Consider the following 18,719-nt stretch of genomic DNA (forward strand, 5'->3'; position numbering starts at 1 on the left):
AATTCCGACTGGGAACTGGGAAATTCCGACTTCCGAGGACAAATGGAACGCGGCATTAGACACGTGGAAAAAGAGACGGTGACGGCTCCGACTGAACACCAAGTTGAAGGACAGGAAATCCCCACAAACATGACACAACCCCTTTTACGGTCAGAGTGAACTCAGGTGTGACCGCAGGTGAGGTCAGGGGTCACAGGTGAGGTCAGGGGTCACAGGTGAGGTCAGGGGTCACCTGGTCCACGTTTACCGCGTTTCAGGACAGAAACAACCAGAGCCCTGGGTTCTTAAGAAGTTGTAAACAGTTTTATTATTGTGACATCATAGCAGCAAACGAATCAACAGAAATGAAGGTACATTCATCAGGAACACACCTGTCCGCAGGCCCCGCCCCCTCCTCCCTGGAGGGGGCGGGGCCTCGCAGAGGGCGTGGCCGGCTGTCGTCAGGTGAAGTGCAGAGCAGAGAGACACATTCAAACCAGGACAACTGTCTGACAGGAAGTGGGCGTGTCTGTGGGCGGAGTCACATCTCAGTCTCGGCCAATAAACTCTCGCCTAGACCTGAGGTCAGAGTGACGGTGTGGAGGCCTGTGGAGTCAGAGAACGAATGTTTAATCTGGAGTCAGAGAACGAATGTTTAATCTGGAGTCAGAGAATGTTTAATCTGGAGTCAGAGAACGACACGTTTAATCTGGAGTCAGAGAACGTTTAATCTGGAGTCAGAGAACGATGTTTAATCTGGAGTCAGAGAACGATGTTTAATCTGGAGTCAGAGAACGTTTAATCTGGAGTCAGAGAACGACACGTTTAATCTGGAGTCAGAGAACGAATGTTTAATCTGGAGTCAGAGAACGAATGTTTAATCTGGAGTCAGAGAACGTTTAATCTGGAGTCAGAGAACGTTTAATCTGGAGTCAGAGAACGTTTAATCTGGAGTCAGAGAACGACACGTTTAATCTGGAGTCAGAGAACGACACGTTTAATCTGGAGTCAGAGAACGACACGTTTAATCTGGAGTCAGAGAACGTTTAATCTGGAGTCAGAGAACGTTTAATCTGGAGTCAGAGAACGACACGTTTAATCTGGAGTCAGAGAACGTTTAATCTGGAGTCAGAGAATGTTTAATCTGGAGTCAGAGAACGACACGTTTAATCTGGAGTCAGAGAACGAATGTTTAATCTGGAGTCAGAGAACGTTTAATCTGGAGTCAGAGAACGGACGTTTAATCTGGAGTCAGAGAACGACACGTTTAATCTGGAGTCAGAGAACGAATGTTTAATCTGGAGTCAGAGAACGAAACGTTTAATCTGGAGTCAGAGAACGAAACGTTTAATCTGGAGTCAGAGAACGAAACGTTTAATCTGGAGTCAGAGAACGTTTAATCTGGAGTCAGAGAACGAATGTTTAATCTGGAGTCAGAGAACGAACGTTTAATCTGGAGTCAGAGAACGTTTAATCTGGAGTCAGAGAACGACACGTTTAATCTGGAGTCAGAGAACGACACGTTTAATCTGGAGTCAGAGAACGACACGTTTAATCTGGAGTCAGAGAACGAATGTTTAATCTGGAGTCAGAGAACGAATGTTTAATCTGGAGTCAGAGAACGACACGTTTAATCTGGAGTCAGAGAACGAATGTTTAATCTGGAGTCAGAGAACGAATGTTTAATCTGGAGTCAGAGAACGAATGTTTAATCTGGAGTCAGAGAACGTTTAATCTGGAGTCAGAGAACGACACGTTTAATCTGGAGTCAGAGAACGAATGTTTAATCTGGAGTCAGAGAACGAATGTTTAATCTGGAGTCAGAGAACGAATGTTTAATCTGGAGTCAGAGAACGTTTAATCTGGAGTCAGAGAACGATGTTTAATCTGGAGTCAGAGAACGAATGTTTAATCTGGAGTCAGAGAACGAATGTTTAATCTGGAGTCAGAGAATGTTTAATCTGGAGTCAGAGAACGTTTAATCTGGAGTCAGAGAACGAATGTTTAATCTGGAGTCAGAGAACGACACGTTTAATCTGGAGTCAGAGAACGACACGTTTAATCTGGAGTCAGAGAACGACACGTTTATCTGGAGTCAGAGAACGACACGTTTAATCTGGAGTCAGAGAACGACACGTTTAATCTGGAGTCAGAGAACGTTTAATCTGGAGTCAGAGAACGACACGTTTAATCTGGAGTCAGAGAACGACACGTTTAATCTGGAGTCAGAGAACGTTTAATCTGGAGTCAGAGAACGTTTAATCTGGAGTCAGAGAACGACACGTTTAATCTGGAGTCAGAGAACGACACGTTTAATCTGGAGTCAGAGAACGAATGTTTAATCTGGAGTCAGAGAACGTTTAATCTGGAGTCAGAGAACGTTTAATCTGGAGTCAGAGAACGAATGTTTAATCTGGAGTCAGAGAACGACACGTTTAATCTGGAGTCAGAGAACGAATGTTTAATCTGGAGTCAGAGAACGAATGTTTAATCTGGAGTCAGAGAACGACACGTTTAATCTGGAATCAGAGAACGTTTAATCTGGAGTCAGAGAACGGATGTTTAATCTGGAGTCAGAGAACGACACGTTTAATCTGGAGTCAGAGAACGTTTAATCTGGAGTCAGAGAACGACACGTTTAATCTGGAGTCAGAGAACGACACGTTTAATCTGGAGTCAGAGAACGACACGTTTAATCTGGAGTCAGAGAACGAATGTTTAATCTGGAGTCAGAGAACGACACGTTTAATCTGGAGTCAGAGAACGACACGTTTAATCTGGAGTCAGAGAACGATACGTTTAATCTGGAGTCAGAGAACGACACGTTTAATCTGGAGTCAGAGAACAAATGTTTAATCTGGAGTCAGAGAACGACACGTTTAATCTGGAGTCAGAGAACGATGTTTAATCTGGAGTCAGAGAACGACACGTTTAATCTGGAGTCAGAGAACGATATGTTTAATCTGGAGTCAGAGAACGTTTAATCTGGAGTCAGAGAACGACACGTTTAATCTGGAGTCAGAGAACGTTTAATCTGGAGTCAGAGAACGACACGTTTAATCTGGAGTCAGAGAACGAATGTTTAATCTGGAGTCAGAGAACGACACGTTTAATCTGGAGTCAGAGAACGACACGTTTAATCTGGAGTCAGAGAACGAATGTTTAATCTGGAGTCAGAGAACGAATGTTTAATCTGGAATCAGAGAACGAATGTTTAATCTGGAGTCAGAGAACGACACGTTTAATCTGGAGTCAGAGAACGTTTAATCTGGAGTCAGAGAACGAATGTTTAATCTGGAGTCAGAGAACGTTTAATCTGGAGTCAGAGAACGACAAGTTTAATCTGGAGTCAGAGAACGACACGTTTAATCTGGAGTCAGAGAACATTTAATCTGGAGTCAGAGAACGAATGTTTAATCTGGAGTCAGAGAACGAATGTTTAATCTGGAGTCAGAGAACGAATGTTTAATCTGGAGTCAGAGAACGAATGTTTAATCTGGAGTCAGAGAACGGATGTTTAATCTGGAGTCAGAGAACGTTTAATCTGGAGTCAGAGAACGAATGTTTAATCTGGAGTCAGAGAACGGATGTTTAATCTGGAGTCAGAGAACGTTTAATCTGGAGTCAGAGAACGAATGTTTAATCTGGAGTCAGAGAACGTTTAATCTGGAGTCAGAGAACGACACGTTTAATCTGGAGTCAGAGAACGACACGTTTAATCTGGAGTCAGAGAACGAATGTTTAATCTGGAGTCAGAGAACGTTACGTTTAATCTGGAGTCAGAGAACGGATGTTTAATCTGGAGTCAGAGAACGTTTAATCTGGAGTCAGAGAACGACACGTTTAATCTGGAGTCAGAGAACGAATGTTTAATCTGGAGTCAGAGAAAGAACGTTTAATCTGGAGTCAGAGAACGTTTAATCTGGAGTCAGAGAACGGATGTTTAATCTGGAGTCAGAGAACGTTTAATCTGGAGTCAGAGAACGATACGTTTAATCTGGAGTCAGAGAACGACACGTTTAATCTGGAGTCAGAGAACGATACGTTTAATCTGGAGTCAGAGAACGATGTTTAATCTGGAGTCAGAGAACGTTTAATCTGGAGTCAGAGAACGATACGTTTAATCTGGAGTCAGAGAACGACACGTTTAATCTGGAGTCAGAGAACGACACGTTTAATCTGGAGTCAGAGAACGAATGTTTAATCTGGAGTCAGAGAACGTTTAATCTGGAGTCAGAGAACGACACGTTTAATCTGGAGTCAGAGAACGACACGTTTAATCTGGAGTCAGAGAACGACACGTTTAATCTGGAGTCAGAGAACGTTTAATCTGGAGTCAGAGAACGAACGTTTAATCTGGAGTCAGAGAACGACACGTTTAATCTGGAGTCAGAGAACGAATGTTTAATCTGGAGTCAGAGAACGTTTAATCTGGAGTCAGAGAACGAATGTTTAATCTGGAGTCAGAGAACGACACGTTTAATCTGGAGTCAGAGAACGACACGTTTAATCTGGAGTCAGAGAACGACACGTTTAATCTGGAGTCAGAGAACGACACGTTTAATCTGGAGTCAGAGAACGACACGTTTAATCTGGAGTCAGAGAACGAATGTTTAATCTGGAGTCAGAGAACGTTTAATCTGGAGTCAGAGAACGATACGTTTAATCTGGAGTCAGAGAACGACACGTTTAATCTGGAGTCAGAGAACGATACGTTTAATCTGGAGTCAGAGAACGTTTAATCTGGAGTCAGAGAACGAACGTTTAATCTGGAGTCAGAGAACGACACGTTTAATCTGGAGTCAGAGAACGATACGTTTAATCTGGAGTCAGAGAACGAATGTTTAATCTGGAGTCAGAGAACAACACGTTTAATCTGGAGTCAGAGAACGAATGTTTAATCTGGAGTCAGAGAACGTTTAATCTGGAGTCAGAGAACGAATGTTTAATCTGGAGTCAGAGAACGACAAGTTTAATCTGGAGTCAGAGAACGAATGTTTAATCTGGAGTCAGAGAACGAATGTTTAATCTGGAGTCAGAGAACGACACGTTTAATCTGGAGTCAGAGAACGACACGTTTAATCTGGAGTCAGAGAACGAATGTTTAATCTGGAGTCAGAGAACGACACGTTTAATCTGGAGTCAGAGAACGAATGTTTAATCTGGAGTCAGAGAACGAACGTTTAATCTGGAGTCAGAGAACGAATGTTTAATCTGGAGTCAGAGAACGAACGTTTAATCTGGAGTCAGAGAACGATGTTTAATCTGGAGTCAGAGAACGACACGTTTAATCTGGAGTCAGAGAACGACACGTTTAATCTGGAGTCAGAGAACGAATGTTTAATCTGGAGTCAGAGAACGACATGTTTAATCTGGAGTCAGAGAACAAATGTTTAATCTGGAGTCAGAGAACGACACGTTTAATCTGGAGTCAGAGAACGACACGTTTAATCTGGAGTCAGAGAACGACACGTTTAATCTGTGGAGTCAGAGAACGATACGTTTAATCTGGAGTCAGAGAACGAATGTTTAATCTGGAGTCAGAGAACGAACGTTTAATCTGGAGTCAGAGAACGAACGTTTAATCTGGAGTCAGAGAACGTTTAATCTGGAGTCAGAGAACGGATGTTTAATCTGGAGTCAGAGAACGTTTAATCTGGAGTCAGAGAACGACACGTTTAATCTGGAGTCAGAGAACGACACGTTTAATCTGGAGTCAGAGAACGACACGTTTAATCTGTGGAGTCAGAGAACGATACGTTTAATCTGGAGTCAGAGAACGAATGTTTAATCTGGAGTCAGAGAACGAACGTTTAATCTGGAGTCAGAGAACGAATGTTTAATCTGGAGTCAGAGAACGACACGTTTAATCTGGAGTCAGAGAACGAACGTTTAATCTGGAGTCAGAGAACGACACGTTTAATCTGGAGTCAGAGAACGTTTAATCTGGAGTCAGAGAACGAATGATTAATCTGGAGTCAGAGAACGTTTAATCTGGAGTCAGAGAACGTTTAATCTGGAGTCAGAGAACGTTTAATCTGGAGTCAGAGAACGGATGTTTAATCTGGAGTCAGAGAACGTTTAATCTGGAGTCAGAGAACGAATGTTTAATCTGGAGTCAGAGAACGACACGTTTAATCTGGAGTCAGAGAACGACACGTTTAATCTGGAGTCAGAGAACGACACGTTTAATCTGTGGAGTCAGAGAACGATACGTTTAATCTGGAGTCAGAGAACGAATGTTTAATCTGGAGTCAGAGAACGACACGTTTAATCTGGAGTCAGAGAACGTTTAATCTGGAGTCAGAGAACGAATGTTTAATCTGGAGTCAGAGAACGACACGTTTAATCTGTGGAGTCAGAGAACGATACGTTTAATCTGGAGTCAGAGAACGACACGTTTAATCTGGAGTCAGAGAACGACACGTTTAATCTGGAGTCAGAGAACGACACGTTTAATCTGGAGTCAGAGAACGACACGTTTAATCTGGAGTCAGAGAACGAATGTTTAATCTGGAGTCAGAGAACGACACGTTTAATCTGGAGTCAGAGAACGACACGTTTAATCTGGAGTCAGAGAACGACACGTTTAATCTGGAGTCAGAGAATGTTTAATCTGGAGTCAGAGAACGACACGTTTAATCTGGAGTCAGAGAACGACACGTTTAATCTGGAGTCAGAGAATGTTTAATCTGGAGTCAGAGAATGTTTAATCTGGAGTCAGAGAACGAATGTTTAATCTGGAGTCAGAGAACGACACGTTTAATCTGGAGTCAGAGAACGACACGTTTAATCTGGAGTCAGAGAACGAATGTTTAATCTGGAGTCAGAGAAGGTTTAATCTGGAGTCAGAGAACGACACGTTTAATCTGGAGTCAGAGAACGAATGTTTAATCTGGAGTCAGAGAACGACACGTTTAATCTGGAGTCAGAGAACAAATGTTTAATCTGGAGTCAGAGAACGAATGTTTAATCTGGAGTCAGAGAACGTTTAATCTGGAGTCAGAGAACGACACGTTTAATCTGGAGTCAGAGAACGAATGTTTAATCTGGAGTCAGAGAACGAATGTTTAATCTGGAGTCAGAGAAGGTTTAATCTGGAGTCAGAGAAGGTTTAATCTGGAGTCAGAGAACGAATGTTTAATCTGGAGTCAGAGAACGTTTAATCTGGAGTCAGAGAACGACACGTTTAATCTGGAGTCAGAGAACGAATGTTTAATCTGGAGTCAGAGAACGACACGTTTAATCTGGAGTCAGAGAACGTTTAATCTGGAGTCAGAGAACGAATGTTTAATCTGGAGTCAGAGAACGAATGTTTAATCTGGAGTCAGAGAACAAATGTTTAATCTGGAGTCAGAGAATGACACGTTTAATCTGGAGTCAGAGAACGACACGTTTAATCTGGAGTCAGAGAACGAATGTTTAATCTGGAGTCAGAGAACGACACGTTTAATCTGGAGTCAGAGAACGAATGTTTAATCTGGAGTCAGAGAACGAACGTTTAATCTGGAGTCAGAGAACGAATGTTTAATCTGGAGTCAGAGAACGAACGTTTAATCTGGAGTCAGAGAACGATGTTTAATCTGGAGTCAGAGAACGACACGTTTAATCTGGAGTCAGAGAACGACACGTTTAATCTGGAGTCAGAGAACGAATGTTTAATCTGGAGTCAGAGAACGACACGTTTAATCTGGAGTCAGAGAACGTTTAATCTGGAGTCAGAGAACGACACGTTTAATCTGTGGAGTCAGAGAACGATACGTTTAATCTGGAGTCAGAGAACGAATGTTTAATCTGGAGTCAGAGAACGAACGTTTAATCTGGAGTCAGAGAACGTTTAATCTGGAGTCAGAGAACGACACGTTTAATCTGGAGTCAGAGAACGAACGTTTAATCTGGAGTCAGAGAACGACACGTTTAATCTGGAGTCAGAGAACGACACGTTTAATCTGGAGTCAGAGAACGTTTAATCTGGAGTCAGAGAACGAATGTTTAATCTGGAGTCAGAGAACGACACGTTTAATCTGGAGTCAGAGAACGACACGTTTAATCTGGAGTCAGAGAACGACACGTTTAATCTGTGGAGTCAGAGAACGATACGTTTAATCTGGAGTCAGAGAACGAATGTTTAATCTGGAGTCAGAGAACGACACGTTTAATCTGGAGTCAGAGAACGTTTAATCTGGAGTCAGAGAACGAATGTTTAATCTGGAGTCAGAGAACGACACGTTTAATCTGTGGAGTCAGAGAACGATACGTTTAATCTGGAGTCAGAGAACGACACGTTTAATCTGGAGTCAGAGAACGACACGTTTAATCTGGAGTCAGAGAACGACACGTTTAATCTGGAGTCAGAGAACGACATGTTTAATCTGGAGTCAGAGAACGACACGTTTAATCTGGAGTCAGAGAACGACACGTTTAATCTGGAGTCAGAGAACGACACGTTTAATCTGGAGTCAGAGAATGTTTAATCTGGAGTCAGAGAACGACACGTTTAATCTGGAGTCAGAGAACGACACGTTTAATCTGGAGTCAGAGAACGACACGTTTAATCTGGAGTCAGAGAACGTTTAATCTGGAGTCAGAGAATGTTTAATCTGGAGTCAGAGAACGAATGTTTAATCTGGAGTCAGAGAACGACACGTTTAATCTGGAGTCAGAGAACAAATGTTTAATCTGGAGTCAGAGAACGAATGTTTAATCTGGAGTCAGAGAACGTTTAATCTGGAGTCAGAGAACGACACGTTTAATCTGGAGTCAGAGAACGAATGTTTAATCTGGAGTCAGAGAACGAAACGTTTAATCTGGAGTCAGAGAACGAATGTTTAATCTGGAGTCAGAGAAGGTTTAATCTGGAGTCAGAGAAGGTTTAATCTGGAGTCAGAGAACGAATGTTTAATCTGGAGTCAGAGAACGTTTAATCTGGAGTCAGAGAACGACACGTTTAATCTGGAGTCAGAGAACGAATGTTTAATCTGGAGTCAGAGAACGACACGTTTAATCTGGAGTCAGAGAACGTTTAATCTGGAGTCAGAGAACGATACGTTTAATCTGGAGTCAGAGAACGACATGTTTAATCTGGAGTCAGAGAACGACACGTTTTGAGCTTCATAGCAAAGTTCCGGGTCCAAACGTTGCTGAGTTCTTACTTTCAACTGGAAAAACTCACCAAGTCAGAACTCCGGTTCAGGAAGTCGGGGAACGACGGCTACGCTAACCTCAGAATCCAACATGGCTGCCGTTAACGACTCGTCAAACTAAGCTAATGTTCACTCACACACGTTAAATCTGTGGTCCAGTCGCTACGATGCTTCTGTCTCTGCTAATCGGGATTCCAAAATAACATTCGGCTCTCCTGTAAACATTGATCACGTGACCAGAACCTACGGGCCAGAGACGGAACATTTGATGAAGTTGGAGATTAAAACCCCGTCCACACGTAGCCGGGTATCTGCTAAACCGAAGATATTTTCCTACGTTTGGACCTGTCATCCACATGAAAACGCAGATCTTCGGTTATGTGTGGAAGGGTTTTTTTTTTTAAAACGATGTAATGTGGATACAAATTATTTTATAAACGGAGGGGGGAAACATTCGGTTTTAAAAATACCCGGCTACGTGTGTACATAGCCCAAAACGATAGATGAACCGGTGGGTCCGGGTCCTGTACTACAGAGTTTCTCACTGTACATTTAATGCTGGGGTGCAGCATGAAATGTATTTCTAATACGATTCTAATACGACTGATCAACAGTTGAATCAGCCAACGACCAGCCGTCATCACTTCCTGGTCGGTAGTCGTCATGCTACCACCGTTAGCTCGGCGGTAGTCGTCATGCTACCACCGTTAGCTCGTCGGTAGTCGTCATGCTACCACCGTTAGCTCGGCGGTAGTCGTCATGCTACCACCGTTAGCTCGGCAGTAGTCGCCATGCTAACACCGTTAGCTCGTCGGTAGTCGTCATGCTACCACCGTTAGCTCGGCGGTAGTCGTCATGCTACCACCGTTAGCATCAATGCTAAACACCTCGGTCAGTTCTAATTTCACCGTTAAACGTTTTATCGCCTGACGGAAAATATGAAACTATTTGAACGAGGTTCGGCTGGAAGGAGCTGCGAGCAAATCCGTCTTTGATTGACATGTGGTGGGCGTGTCCACGCCGGTCTCCATGGCAACGCGGCTGCAGCAAAGCCGGTCTCCACAAATCAGCGGGTCATGTGACCTGACGCTCCCTCAGTTATTTTTACAGTCGGGTTTTAAAGAGACAATAAACTCTGACGATTATTGATCTTCTAAAATTCTTATTCTTCATTTTTGGGGATAAATAAATAATAATAATAAATAAATAATCCAAGATGAAGCAACACAAGCATCTCACAGGAGACACGACCAGGTCTGTTCCAGGTCCAAACTGGTCCAAACTGGTCTGAACTGGTCTGAACTGGTCTGAGCTGGTCTGAACCGGTCTGAAGTCAGTAAAGGGGGACAGTCTTTAGGGGATTGGGGGTCTGGTCTGGGTTGGGGGTTTTGGGGGGTCTGGGTTGAGGGTCTGGGTTTTGGGGGGTCATCCCTTACTGCTGTGAGCGAGCCAGTTGGGCGGCTGGTACTTGTCTCTGATTGGCTGCAGCGCCCTGCTGGAGGCGGGGCGTCGCTGCAGGGGCGGGGCCTCCCAGTCCCGGTCCTGGTCCTGGTCCTGGTACTGGTCCTGGTCCCGGTCCTGGTCCTGGTCCGGGTCCTCGTCCCCCTCCAGCAGGTCTCTGATCTGCTGCTGCAGATCCAGACTGATCTGGTTCTCCACCAGGACCAGGACCCTCAGGCTGGTGGGGAAGTTCTGCACCATGTCCAGGAAGACCTGCAACCAGAGACCCTTTCAACCAAATAAATAATAATAATAATAATAATAATAATAATAATAATAATAATAATAATAATAATAATAATAATAATAATAATAATAATAATAATAATTAAAGCTGCGATCAGTATAATGACAATAACTAGACAATTTCCTCGCAGAAATTTGGAGAGTGCCACGGGGGGCTGCTGCCCATTTGTGTACATTGCTGCATCCCAGAGCTTTGCAGAGATCATTATTCATTAATTCATTCTCCCCGGTGGAAAGCTACGTTTGTAGCCACGGCTGCTACGTTTGTAGCCACAGCTGCTACATTTGTAGCCACAGCTGCTACGTTTGTAGCAGCTGCTACGTTTGTAGCCACAGCTGCTACGTTTCTAGCCACGGCTGCTATGTTTGTAGCCACAGCTGCTACGTTTCTAGCCACGGCTGCTACGTTTGTAGCCACAGCTGCTACGTTTGTAGCCACAGCTGCTACGTTTGTAGCCACAGCTGCCACGTTTGTAGCCACAGCTGCCACGTTTGTAGCCACAGCTGCCACGTTTGTAACCACAGCTGCTACGTTTGTAGCCACAGCTGCTACGTTTGTAGCCACGGCTGCTACGTTTGTAGCCACGGCTGCTACGTTTGTAGCCACGGCTGCTACGTTTGTAGCCACAGCTGCTACGTTTGTAGCCACGGCTGCTACGTTTGTAGCCACAGCTGCTACGTTTGTAGCCACAGCTGCTACGTTTGTATCAGCTGCTACGTTCGTAGCCACAGCTGCTACGTTTGTAGCCACAGCTGCTACGTTTGTATCAGCTGCTACGTTTGTAGCCACAGCTGCTACGTTTGTATCAGCTGCTACGTTTGTAGCCACAGCTGCTACGTTTCTAGCCACGGCTGCTAGGTTTGTAGCCACAGCTGCTACGTTTGTAGCCACAGCTGCTACGTTTGTAGCCACAGCTGCTACGTTTGTAGCCACAGCTGCTACGTTTGTATCAGCTGCTACGTTTGTAGCCACGGCTGCTACGTTTGTAGCCACAGCTGCTACGTTTGTATCAGCTGCTATGTTTGTAGCCACAGCTGCTACGTTTGTAGCCACAGCTGCTACGTTTGTATCAGCTGCTACGTTTGTAGCCACAGCTGCTACGTTTGTAGCCACAGCTGCTACGTTTGTATCAGCTGCTACGTTTGTAGCCACGGCTGCTACGTTTCTATCCACGGCTGCTAGGTTTGGACCTGGTCTCAGCAGGACCAGGTCTCAGACTCACCTGGGCCGACTGGTTGGTGAGTCCGGTTCCCTCCAGGTCCAGAACCTCCAGGGTTCTGCTGGACGCCACGGCAACCGACAGCATCCCTGCGATCGGGTCACCTGGAACCAGAACCAGAACCAGAATCAGAATCAGAACCAGAATCAGAACCAGAATCAGAACCAGAACCAGAACCAGAATCAGAATCAGAATCAGAATCAGAATCAGAACCAGAACCAGAACCAGTTAGGGCTAGAGACGCCGGGGGGTCGTTACCCAGAGGGTTGTGTGTGTGTGTGTGTGTGTGTGTGTGTGTGTGTGTGTGTGTGTGTGTGTGTGTGTGTGTGTGTGTGTGTGTGTGTGTGAGTGTGTGTGTGTGTGTGTGTGTGTGTATGGTTGCCGTGGTTACCCAGGGGGCCGTGTGTGTGTGTGGTTGCCGTGGTTACCCAGCGGGTTGTAGTCCAGGTTCAGGACCCTCAACTGGGAACTGTGGGCGACGGCGATGGAGAGACGAGCCCAGCCCTTGGAGCTGATCCCCGGGTTAGCGCTTAGCGTTAGCTCCCTCAGACCTGCACACACACATATAACCCATGAGTACTGATGGTTGTCATGGTGATCCAATAATCAGATCTACTGAGGAGTGACGGGTCTGCGGTACCAGCTGCTACGCTGCATGTTGTCTGAGTTTAGAAAACGCTCTCCAGGGAACGAGGTCTTTAAGGATTCATGACCTGAGGAGCCTCTGACTGACACCTGACACCTGGGCAGGTGTTTGGTGTCACCTGATGATTCAGGCTGGATCAGCAGCAGACCAGGGTTTAATGGCTGCGGTCCCCAAGCCCCCCCCCCCATTTTTTAGTGATGGAAACACCTTTTTCAAACACTCGGCTGTATTGCTAACAGAGGAGTTCCACAAGGCTCAGAACCGGGCCCTGCTTGTTTGACTCATCTGTTGGTCAAGTACCCGGGTTATTAACCCCGACCTCCGTCTGGGAGGCTCCTGGCGTGTGCTTGGTCTGGTGCAGGACCGAGTGGTGCAGGTGCAGCTACAGGTGCAGGTGCAGGTGCAGGTGCAGCTACAGGTGCAGCTACAGGTGCAGCTACAGGTGCAGGTGCAGGTACAGGTGCAGCTACAGGTGCAGGTGCAGCTACAGGTGCAGCTACAGGTGCAGCTACAGGTGCAGGTGCAGGTACAGGTGCAGCTACAGGTGCAGGTGCAGCTACAGGTGCAGGTCCAGGTGCAGGTACAGGTGCAGCTACAGGTGCAGGTCCAGGTGCAGCTACAGGTGCAGCTACAGGTGCAGGTGCAGGTACAGGTGCAGCTACAGGTGCAGCTACAGGTGCAGGTCCAGGTGCAGGTGCAGGTACAGGTGCAGCTACAGGTGCAGGTGCGGCTCACCTGACTTGGCCCCGTCGGGCGGCAGCATCCCGCAGATTAGCGCTAGCGCCTCGTCCCCCAGCATGCAGTCCCCCAGGTCCAGACAGACCAGCGCCGGGTGCGTTGCTAGCGCTGCGTTCAGGGCCACCAGGCCGGCGTCCAGTAGCGGGCTGCCGTGGAGGCTGGGGGCGGAGTCACAGGCTTCATTTCTATTTCAATTGACTTTATTTGTTGAACAGGGGCCGTACATATTAATGAACACGAGTGTAAATATTCACGGTTGTAGCCAGAGGTTAATTAATGCCTCGTACTCACAACAGCGTCTGCAGCGAGCGGTTGTTGCGCAGCGCGTCGGCTAGCTGGCGCGTGCGGCCGATGCCGGAGACGACGCCCAGGTTCAGGTTGAGCTGCGCTAGCGAGTGCGACTCGGCGACGCCGCGGCAGACGCGGCCGAAGTCGCGGTCCGACAGCTGGCAGCCGCGCACCGACAGCAGCCGCACGCCGTCCTCCTTCAGGCTCTCCACGATGTCCTGCACCTCGGCCGCCGACAGCAGCTCCCCGGTGATCTGGATGGAGGCCGGCAGCATCTGGAGAGGGGGGGGGGGGGCGGACCGGGACCAGGACCGGGACCAGGACCAGGAACCAGGACCTGCAGGGAACCAGGACCAAGTAATTTGCTGAATAGGCTCCAGCTGATCCAGAATGCAGCAGCACGAGTGCTGACAGGAATTAGCAGGAGAGACCACGTCTCTCCAGTGTTAGCGTCGCTCCATTGGTTACCCGTAAAATTCAGAATCCAATTTAAAATTTTATTACTTGCATATAAAGCCCAAAACGGCTTAGCTCTGCAGTATTTACAAGACCTGATAGTGCCTTATGTTCCTGGCAGAGCTCTCCGCTCCCAGGGTGCAGGTTTACTCGTAGTTCCTAGAGTATCTAAATGTAGATTTGGAGGGCGGGCGTTCTGCTATCAGTAGGGGTGTAACGATACACTAATATCACGATACGGTACGATACACGATATTGAGGTCACGATAACGATACGATACGATATTATAGCAGTATTTTTTAACAACCTTGCATGAGGAACATATGGCTGGAAAAAATTGTATTTTATTTGAAAGACACAAAATACAAAACAATCCTGTGCATTTGCCCTATTGTTACAGTTTGTAATGCTTTATAACTGTTTAGACCAGTTCAGACCAGTTCAATAAACCGATCTAAACCCACCAGAACCAGTTTCCCCAGCGGCGGATCAATAAAATACTTATGGTCATAAACATAAATAAATGTGCAAATTTGTAAGAAAATCTCCAAAGTCCAGATTTACAGTAAAAATAAAAATAAAACCAGAACTTCTAACTTGTAAGTTTGAAACAAAAAATTAAGACAAACTTTTAAGTTAAAAAATGTCCAAACTTGAGTTTTTGGACAAAATAAATCTGAATCTTTGCCAGAAAAAATGAAATAAAAAACTGATATTTTAACTGAGAAAAGCCGGTGACGTCACGGATCTCTTCAGCTCGTGCAGGTTCGTGTGTGAGTGACGTCACCCTCGTCAGGTCCCGGATGTGGCGCCTCCTGGCGGCGGCGGCGCGTTACTGCAGCTGTAATCCGGATCTATGTTCTAATCTATCAATGACGGTGTAATCAATAAGTGTTCACACTCACTGATCAGAAAAACGTGTTAAAAACATTTCAGAGGATCGATAGTCCGTCATGTTTGATTAAAAAAAAAAATAAAAAAAAAATGCACCTGCAACATGATCGGATCAATAAGAACTGATCATGTTACAGTCACGTGATCAATGGAAACCTGCGTGACAGCTGATCAATAACCTGATCAATAACCCGTACATGTCCAGAGCGGATCGATCGTCCCGACCAGAGTCTCCCTCACCTGATATGTGATCGATCAGCTCAGCGGGGATCGATGCTGTCAGGCTGACGTCATCACCTGGTCCGGTTCTGGTCTGGTCTGGTCTGACATCAGGGATTGATCCGGATCGATGCTCTGATCGGGGGTGCGGGTCCAGCAGCGGGTCCGCGGGTCTGCAGGTGACCGGGACTCGGTACTCCGGTGCTCCGTTACTCGTTACTCGTTACTACGGCAGAGATGCGGGAGGAGAGAGAGGATGCTCCACGAGGATTCAGGAACCGGGACGGTGACGTCACTGCGGGTTACGCAATATATATATATATATATATATATATATATATATATATATATATATATATATATATATATATATATATGAATGAATGAATGAATGAATGAATGAATGAATGAATGAATGATTTTATTTTCGTGTCCGGACATTTAAATGACCCATCCCTCATGGGATTACACACATTAATTACATCAAAATATAACATTCCGGTGTGTAAACCACCTATTATATATATATAAGCAGCAATAAATAATAATAATAAATAAAATTAAAATTAAAACAAAATAAAATAAAATATCCCACACTAGAAAATGAAAAAAAAATACAAAAAGAATTCCCCCAACAGAAATACCGCCCCACATGCACACAGCCCCCCATACCCAGGTCCAGAGCCGTCTGGGAGATTTGCGAGGCCCTGTGCGAAATGGCTCGGGGGGGCCCTCGTGCGTGAGCGCAGCGAGCGCGTGCAAAATTTTTGGGTTTTTTGGGTTTTTTGGGTCGGATCGGGTGTCTATATGCGCAATTTTAACTCTCCAATTAGCAAAATACTGGACACCTTCCCCTGCCTCATCATCATTTGCCTCGACGCGGGGCCCCACGGCTGCTTGAGACCCGGTTGATCGGTGATTTTTCTAACAGATTTATCAAACGAGCCTTTCAGAGAGACATTAAACTCTTCCATTTTCTTTAGTTTTTTTCTGTTTTCATCCCCTGATGGAAATTTCCTGAATCTGTCTCGTTCTCTCGACATTGTGTGACAGTTTGTTCCAACTCCACCGTCTGGATCAGAGCAGCTTGTGTCTGCGCTTGGTCTGAGCAGTTGTATTGAACCACAGACACGCGCATCATTGCACATATATTTTATTGATATGCACAGACTAGTACACATTTAGGTCTGTAATGGAATGTGACTTGATATTTATAAGGGAAAAAACGAAAAAAAAAAAAACGAAAAAAAAAAAAATTTTTTTTTTTTTTTTTTTTCAAAAACGGCCCATAGCGCGAAGCCCCTTGGGGCGCGAGGCCCCGTGCGGTCGCACGGTTCGCACACCCCTTGCGGCGGCTCTGCCCAGGTCCATAATTAGATCATAACTCACTCCACAACAGCCAAACCAACCCTTACAGACAATTAACCCATCCATACAATAATAATATGCAGTCCATGTCACAGAGAAACACACACACATTGAGGATTTTATCCCATATAAGTTTCCTTTCTCCTTCTATCCCAGGCTTTAAATAAAAACTCAGAAAAAACAAAAATATTTTCAAAAAGATATTCAGTTAAAACGCCTTCCTCCATACTTAACAGATCTAAATCAGGATTATAAATTATTTCAAACAAAAGGTGACGTAAATCATGATATAAAGGACAATATAAACGAAAATGAATTTCACTCTCCACCACATTTATTTCACAGTACTGACATATTATTTATTTTTATATATATATATATATATATATATATATATATATATATATATATATATATATATATATATATATATATATATATATATTATCTGTTTATTGATTTTATCTCAAATAACCAACATACAAAACATTCATAACAACAACCCCCCCCTCTCCCCCACAAGGTCCTCAGCAAAAATACTCGACAGAAAATATGTGAATACATAAAATAGATTGTAATAATAATCAAAAATAAAGAATAAAAGAAAATGTGAAAAAATAAAAGGACTTAAATCAAGGGGGAAAAAAAGAAAAAAAAGATGCAGGTATAAATACATATATACATACAATACAATCCATTTGTCAATTGCAATTAAAATTAGCCCATTTCCTGTATAAGAACAGCAAAGTCACAAGAAACTATCATACTAAACCGATCTTTATTCTTCAAAAAAGAGCGGTAAGGATTATCACAAAATCAAATTATAGAGAACCCTCAAATGAATTATTTATTAAATTAAGGGCATTTAAATTCATGGATTTAGTGGAATACAAAATAGCACTGATAATGTACAAAGTGTTCAACAGATTGTTACCTAGTAAAATTATAAGCATGTTTAAAATAAGAGTAAGTAGATATATATAATATATATAATAATATAATATGAGCTTCGAGGGAAACGTATGATTGAAAAACCAAAGTCTAGGACTAAAGTTAAAGATCAATGTATTACTGTAAATATTACTGTAAAGTGTAAATATATGGAAATTAAAGATCAATGTTTTACTGTAAATATTACTGTAAGGGCTGTAAATATATGGCATGCACTTGATGAAAAATTGAAGATGTGCCAGTCGATTCATGCATTCAAACGTTTGTTTAAGTTTAATGTGTTTGAAAAATATGAGGGATCCAGTAGATGAGACTATTACGGAATTATGTTCAGGATTGTCTAAAAAATATGATTTTTTTTTTTTTTGTATGATGTTTTGTATGTTTGATCTGAATAAGTTGATCATGTGAGAAGGGTAGGCGTAAATAAGCAATAGCTTCAGCCTATTCCTTTAGTTAGGTCTCTTTTTTTTTTATGTGAACTAATGCTTTCTGTTGGTGTCTACATTATGAATGACCTGACCAAAATAAATATATTTTCATATTTTTCATTTCATTCAGAAAAGGGGCTTTGAAAATAAACAGCAATTATCTGTCATCTAATCTTTGTTCATGAGAATCTTTGGGCAGATTGTCCATAAAATGTAAAAAGCGTGACCACATGTCATTAAATTCTTCAACTTCACCTCCTAGAATGTATTAGTTTGTGTTAGTTTCTCTAATACGAGGTGTGAAGACGTCTCTGTTAACCACTCAGTGGAATTAGGAACATCTTTCCACTTCAAGGCTATTACTCTTTTGACTTGTAACAAACTAAAATCTATGAGCTTTCTTTTCTTTGCATTTGCACCAAAGTCTTCAGGGTTTATATGTAATAGACATAATCCTGGTTCAACAGGAATTGTACACTGTTAATTTTGAAATGAGGCAAAGGGTGTCTTTCTAAAATTCCTGGAGTTTCTTACAAGGAGGATTATTCAAAAACACGTTATTCTTAACATAAATCTGCAACATTACTCAGTAACCAGAATAAAATAACTCTGATCAGAGTGGAACTTCCTCTGCCGGAG

At 43.8% G+C, this 18,719-nt stretch overlaps 1 protein-coding gene across 3 annotated transcripts; it reads right to left on the minus strand.

Moving 5' to 3' along the window:
* Positions 1 to 298: 298 nt before the first annotated feature.
* On the minus strand, positions 299 to 15,559 carry lrrc73 (leucine rich repeat containing 73). 3 transcript variants are annotated; one of them, XM_061745387.1, is made up of 7 exons: positions 15,352 to 15,559; positions 13,764 to 14,097; positions 13,470 to 13,630; positions 12,517 to 12,639; positions 12,092 to 12,192; positions 10,559 to 10,835; positions 299 to 585 (listed from the first exon to the last, which is right to left on the minus strand). In XM_061745387.1, the coding sequence occupies exons 2-7, from the start codon at positions 14,033 to 14,035 to the stop codon at positions 521 to 523; spliced, it is 999 nt and encodes a 332-aa protein (XP_061601371.1). In that variant the 5' UTR covers positions 14,036 to 14,097; positions 15,352 to 15,559; the 3' UTR covers positions 299 to 520. The 3 variants fall into 3 exon arrangements, with proteins under 3 accessions (XP_061601371.1, XP_061601368.1, XP_061601372.1); XM_061745384.1 differs by having other exon boundaries at positions 10,559 to 10,850; XM_061745388.1 differs by lacking the exon at positions 12,517 to 12,639 and having other exon boundaries at positions 10,559 to 10,850.
* Positions 15,560 to 18,719: the final 3,160 nt, after the last annotated feature.

This window comes from Cololabis saira, chromosome 17, assembly GCF_033807715.1.
Source record: "Cololabis saira isolate AMF1-May2022 chromosome 17, fColSai1.1, whole genome shotgun sequence".
NCBI lineage: Eukaryota > Metazoa > Chordata > Actinopteri > Beloniformes > Belonidae > Cololabis > Cololabis saira.

Coding starts and splice junctions, on each gene's coding strand:
- lrrc73 (XM_061745384.1), bottom strand. CDS start 14,035: ATGCTGCCGGCCTCCATCCAGATCACCGGGGAGCTGCTGTCGGCGGCC. Junction 12,640..13,469: donor GCCCGACGGGGCCAAGTCAG/GTGAGCCGCACC, acceptor GTGTGTGTGCAG/GTCTGAGGGAGCTAACGCTA. Junction 586..10,558: donor CAACTGGCTCGCTCACAGCA/GTAAGGGATGAC, acceptor CTGACTCCACAG/GCCTCCACACCGTCACTCTG.